The sequence below is a fragment of the Limulus polyphemus genome, unplaced genomic scaffold (genome assembly GCF_000517525.1).
Source record: "Limulus polyphemus unplaced genomic scaffold, Limulus_polyphemus-2.1.2 Scaffold1679, whole genome shotgun sequence".
NCBI classification, from domain to species: Eukaryota; Metazoa; Arthropoda; class Merostomata; order Xiphosura; family Limulidae; genus Limulus; species Limulus polyphemus.
Genome location: NW_013667289.1, coordinates 101145 through 106422, shown reverse-complemented (window position 1 = coordinate 106422; position 5278 = coordinate 101145). Strand labels below are relative to the sequence as shown.

General features: G+C 31.0%; 1 protein-coding gene across 1 annotated transcript in view; it reads left to right on the top strand.

Moving 5' to 3' along the window:
• The window catches only part of LOC106464536, a 65375-nt gene extending 61536 nt beyond the window's left edge, over nt 1-3839 (top strand). Inside the window, exon 17 of the mRNA XM_013924681.2 lies at nt 192-3839. Within this exon, the coding sequence (XP_013780135.2) occupies nt 192-386 (195 nt within the window). The 3' untranslated portion in view covers nt 387-3839. The remainder of the gene's footprint in view (nt 1-191) is intronic.
• The last annotated feature ends 1439 nt before the right edge of the window (nt 3840-5278 follow it).

Below are 5278 nucleotides of genomic sequence, written 5' to 3'. Positions count from 1 at the left end.
GGCTATTACTTACTGTGTCTTATGTTTATCATTTTAAAGGCTATTACTTACTGTGTCTTATGTCTATCATTTTAAAGGCTATTACTTATTGTGTCTTATGTCTATCATTTTAAAGGCTATTACTTACTGTGTCTTATGTCTATCATTTTAAAGGCTATTACTTACTGTGTCTTATGTCTATCATTTTAAAGGCTATTGAAGAAGTTTATGTGGATCACCTGCACTCTAATAAAAGTCCAAACTTAAGAGCTACATTTTGTGTCAAAACCTACGACCGAACGTACTTCCTAGCAGCCCCCAGTCCTGAAGCTATGAGGATCTGGGTAGACGTTATTTTCACAGGAGCAGAAGGCTACGTGGAATTTTTATTAAACACTGTCTCCTAGTGTTCACCAAATGTATGTTCAAATAGCTTTGATGTTATTATTTCATTGTCTATTAAAGTATGTGTATAAACAAGTTAATTAAAGGATGTGAAGATCAGGTGTTTAAGTAACCACAAATTGATGATGAAAATGCCAATATATACATACATACACCGACAAGGATATCAGCTTTTTGAAGAATAATGGAAGCAGAGGTTTTGCCTCTATTAATGAGTAGGAACAGAAAGACATATTTGACATGATGACATAGTTTGTTTTGTTTTTTACTTTGGTGTCGTTATGTTACTTTAAAAAGTTTTTAATACCAGAAATTGAAGGTTTGGTTAAAAAGATTCTGTCGTTATCAGTGTTATATCGAAGTACTTGTAAAAACCTTCCAAAGTTGGTACTCAACACACACACGTCTTTAAGTGAAGCAAATTATTTCAGGAAACGTCAAGAATCGTGTCACGTAAAAACCATTGAGCTAATACAGGAAATTTTTAACCTTTTGTTTTACTGGTAAGTCAATAAGCAAGTAAAGATTGTGAGAAAAATGGACACTTGCCATGCCTGAATGTACTGATAATCTAGTTTAAGAGTGTCTCTCTAACTAGAAAATATAGCTTACATGTGAAGCCATCAATCATAGTAGTTATTTTTAAAGTTTTGAAAGAACTTTGTTGTTCAATAGTAACATCCTGTACAGAGAATATTGATATATCTTCTTCTTATCAATAACTTTTCTATTTGATCTGTCTTGAATAACTTGCATAAGGAAACTCATGGTGAGTGTACAATAAATCAATTCACTGTGTTTTAATTGGTAAACTTTCTGACATAAAATGAAGGGCAACATCTGCTTTTTAATGCCCACTTAGGTGTGTGACTCTTGTCAACTTCAGTATAAGATTATTGAATCATGAGTAAGGAAACTCATGGTGAGTGTACAATAAATCAATTCACTGTGTTTTAATTGGTAAACTTTCTGACATAAAATGAAGGGCAACATCTGCTTTTTAATGCCCACTTAGGTGTTTGACTCTTGTTAACTTCAGTATAAGATTATTGAATTATCGAAAGTAACAAAAACGTTCTACAAAACCTTTGGCATTGGGTTCAGTGGAACTTAGTACAGAAAGATGTGAATGAGTAGACATGTTAAGTGGGTAACAGATACTGTGTTTTCACAGGTTTTTAGTGTCACATTGTTTTGTGTAAAAGTTATTTAGTGCTTAATAAGAAAATACCATGAAAAAATATTTATAAATTAGTTGGTAAAATATTTGATTGTATTTGTACGAATTAATGTGTAAAAAACAACCTTACAAATGAAATGTGAAACTGAGAAAATCGTTACCTAAAGATACCCTTAAACCCTTGTGAAATTGAGAAAATCATTGCCTAAAGATACCCTTAAACCCTTGGGAAATTGAGAAAATTGTTGCCTAAAGATACCCTTAAAACTCTTGTGAAATTGAGAAAATTGTTACCTAAAGATGCCCTTAAACCCTTGTGAAATTGAGAAAATTGTTACCTAAAGATACCCTTAAACCCTTGTAGTTGCTGGTTTCTTGTGTCTTATTTATTTTCCAAAATGACTTTACTAGTTTTGTTAGAGAAACTCTTATTTCAGCTACAAATCTTGTAAAGCTGAAAATAAAATATTTTTGTAAGTTGACACAGAGTAATAAACTACCAGTATTTTTGAAATTATATATAGAAACAAACTTTGGGATTATTTTACCATCCAAATGAAAAACAGAACCATAAGGAAACAAACATTTTGAAATAAATTTCTATATGTAAATATATATATATATATAAATTCAAGATTGAATATATATAATTGTGTGTGTCCTAATGTTGGGTGAATTTGACTTTCAGTTATTTGGCTTTTTCAGCTCATTCACAGTTAATTTATTTGGCTTCTAATGTTATTTGACTTGAGTTTTCAGTTATCTGGATCTTTACAGCACATTCAATATTGACTTCATATATATATGTTTTATTAAATTCAGTAGTTTCAAATGTGATATTGTCTACATTAAAATGCAGATGAAAACATACATTATTGTTACTTTCAATAAAGACAGTGTTTTATTATTTTAAAGGCTCTGTATTTTCAGTATTCCCAGTCATATTAAGTGATTTTTTTTTCATTGTTGTAGTATTGTAAATCTTAGGTATTTTTTATCAGTGTTTTTAATTTTGTTTAACCCTGGTCATATTGTTGTCTCCCAGAATAGATTAATGTCTACTAATCTATAAATTATATTTTAAAATATATTTTTGTAAATACAAGTAAAATGGCCGACTTCAATATTTGAGTCGTTCTTCCAAAATAGTAAAAAGTATATTTCTTGTCTTGGGAGAAAGGTGGTTGAAAGGGAAACTTGAGAATTAACTGAACTCAATATTGGATCTTGGTTTCTCAATGTTGATCTCTTCAGGTCTTAATCGATAACAGAAAAAAAAACCTGTTTATTAGCTGATATTTTGACATTAAGTATGTATTACTTATTCTTAAAACCAATTATATATGTAGTAAAGGAACAAGGGGGAATTTGTATAAGTTGATTTACAAATCAAGGCTGCTATAGGCATCGTATGCTGATTTTGATTGGTCAGCTATGCAAATAAAGCTGACAACAGTATTTTGATTTAATGTGTTTTAAGTGTATGTCCATTTTTCTTGCTGTGTTTAAATACACGTCAAAAACCGTAGAGTCACAGCTGATAATTAATATAATGTTTTCAAGATGACTGGTAATAGTATTTATAAACATGCATGTTCTGTTTAAATACACATCAAAAACCTTAGTCACAGCTGGAGATTAAGATGATGTTCTCAAGATGACTGGTAATAGTATTTATAAACATGCATGTTCTGTTTAATACACATAAAACCTTAGAATCACAGCTGGAGATTAAGATGATGTTCTCAAGATGGCTGGTAATAGTATTTATAAACATGCATGTTCTGTTTAAATACACATCAAAAACCTTAGAGTCACAGCTGGATATTAATATAATGTTTTCAAGATGGCTGGTAATAGTATTTATAAACATGCATGTTCTGTTTAATCACACACCAAAAACGATAGTCACAGCTGGAGATTAAGATGATGTTCTCAAGATGGCTGGTAATAGTATTTATAAACATACATGTTAAATATTTACAAATTCATGTTTCTACTTTTTTTTATTGACTTGTAACAATTAACTGCATATCAAAGCTGTTTATCACGGTTTACAGTAACTTAGTCATTCAGAGGTAGCTTGTAAAGAAAAACATATTTTAGACTTGTAAGTCATCTTTGTTTAGCCTAGAAGCAACGAGTCATTTTATAATTTACTAGAAAGATGATATTTTTGTAAACTTGTTGTACTGCCTTCCCTGTTGTACAGCTTGTTATATGTGCATATGTAACTGTACGAATACGAAATAAACAGCGAACCTTATAATTAATATAAAGTAGTGTTAAGTATTTGACTGTTGGTTACTGAAATTGTTAAAGAACACAACAATTAACATGAAACATGTTCTATTTTAACACATACATTTTTCCTATGTCATATATCATCTGTTTTTACTCATTGGAATTTAAGCACTATGACACCTTTAAATATGCCAATTAATTGTAGGCAATGCACATAGGTTGTCATCATTCTAGGAGGACTTATTTAGCATTGTTTATTAACTTCTATTTTATCCACCAGAGGAAGTAGTCACATCTTCAAAGGTACATCAGGGAAACAGAAGTAATTATATATGAAATCATCACAAGGAAAATAAAATGGCCATGAAGAAGCACTTGTAACTAAGTGCTACATTTACACTAGGTGTGACATAAAAATATGATATCCTAGCACTTGTAACTAAGTGCTACATTTACACTAGGTGTGACATAAAAATATGATATCCTATAACCCAGGTTTATAGGGGTATTTTTTGTTTTTCTAACATCACCAGTTGTGAAATCATTTTTCAGTTTGGTGTCGACTTTGTACTGCATAAAGTGTTATACTTTTTCCTTATCAAGTTATATTGACATGAAAAAGTAAAAATGTGTGTACATTTGTACAACGAAAAACCATTGTGCAGAGATCTCAAATAAGTGAGAAGAAACACAAGACAGGAAGATGTCATGGTAGAGATAACTAGAAGGATGTAGATAGACCATATACTGAGGAAAGAACAGGACAACATCATGAAAGGTTAAGGGACAACATCATGAAAGGTTAAGTTTTGTACTCCTGAAGGGACAACATCATGAATGGTTAAGGGCCAACATCATGAAAGGTTAAGTTTTGTACTCCTGAAGGGACACAGAAAAGAGATCAACAAAAGCTGAACTGAAATCAAAGGCAAAGTTGGCTTGGGGACAGGCTTAAGTAATGGCCCAAGACAGTGTGTGTGTGTTGACAAAACCTTGTGGGCCTTATGTGTAACTTTGCTCAAAGATGATTAAGTAAATTTAAGTGTTTCTAAAAGAGTAGCCCAAGAGTTGGCGGTGGGTGGTGATGACTAGCTACCTTTGCTCTAGTCTTACACTGATAAATTTGGGACGGCTAGCGTAGATATCCTTCGTGTAGCTTTGCGCAAAATTCAAAACAAACAAACAAACACATTTTTCTGTTTCGCCATCAAAAATAGCATAAATGGCTCAATTTGAAAAACCACAACAAATGTCTTTTTTTTTCTAAAACACTGTATTTCCTATTATCAAAAACAGATATATTTTATAAAATCCTATATAAGTAAGAAAATAAGTTCACTCTAGAGAACCGAAAACACCATGCAAAAATACAATGTTTTTGCACGTGTTTTTTTTATTGATCAGTTTATATTTTGCCAAATAGTTTTTTGAAATAATTTCAATTTATGGAATAATATTTGAATTGAAATA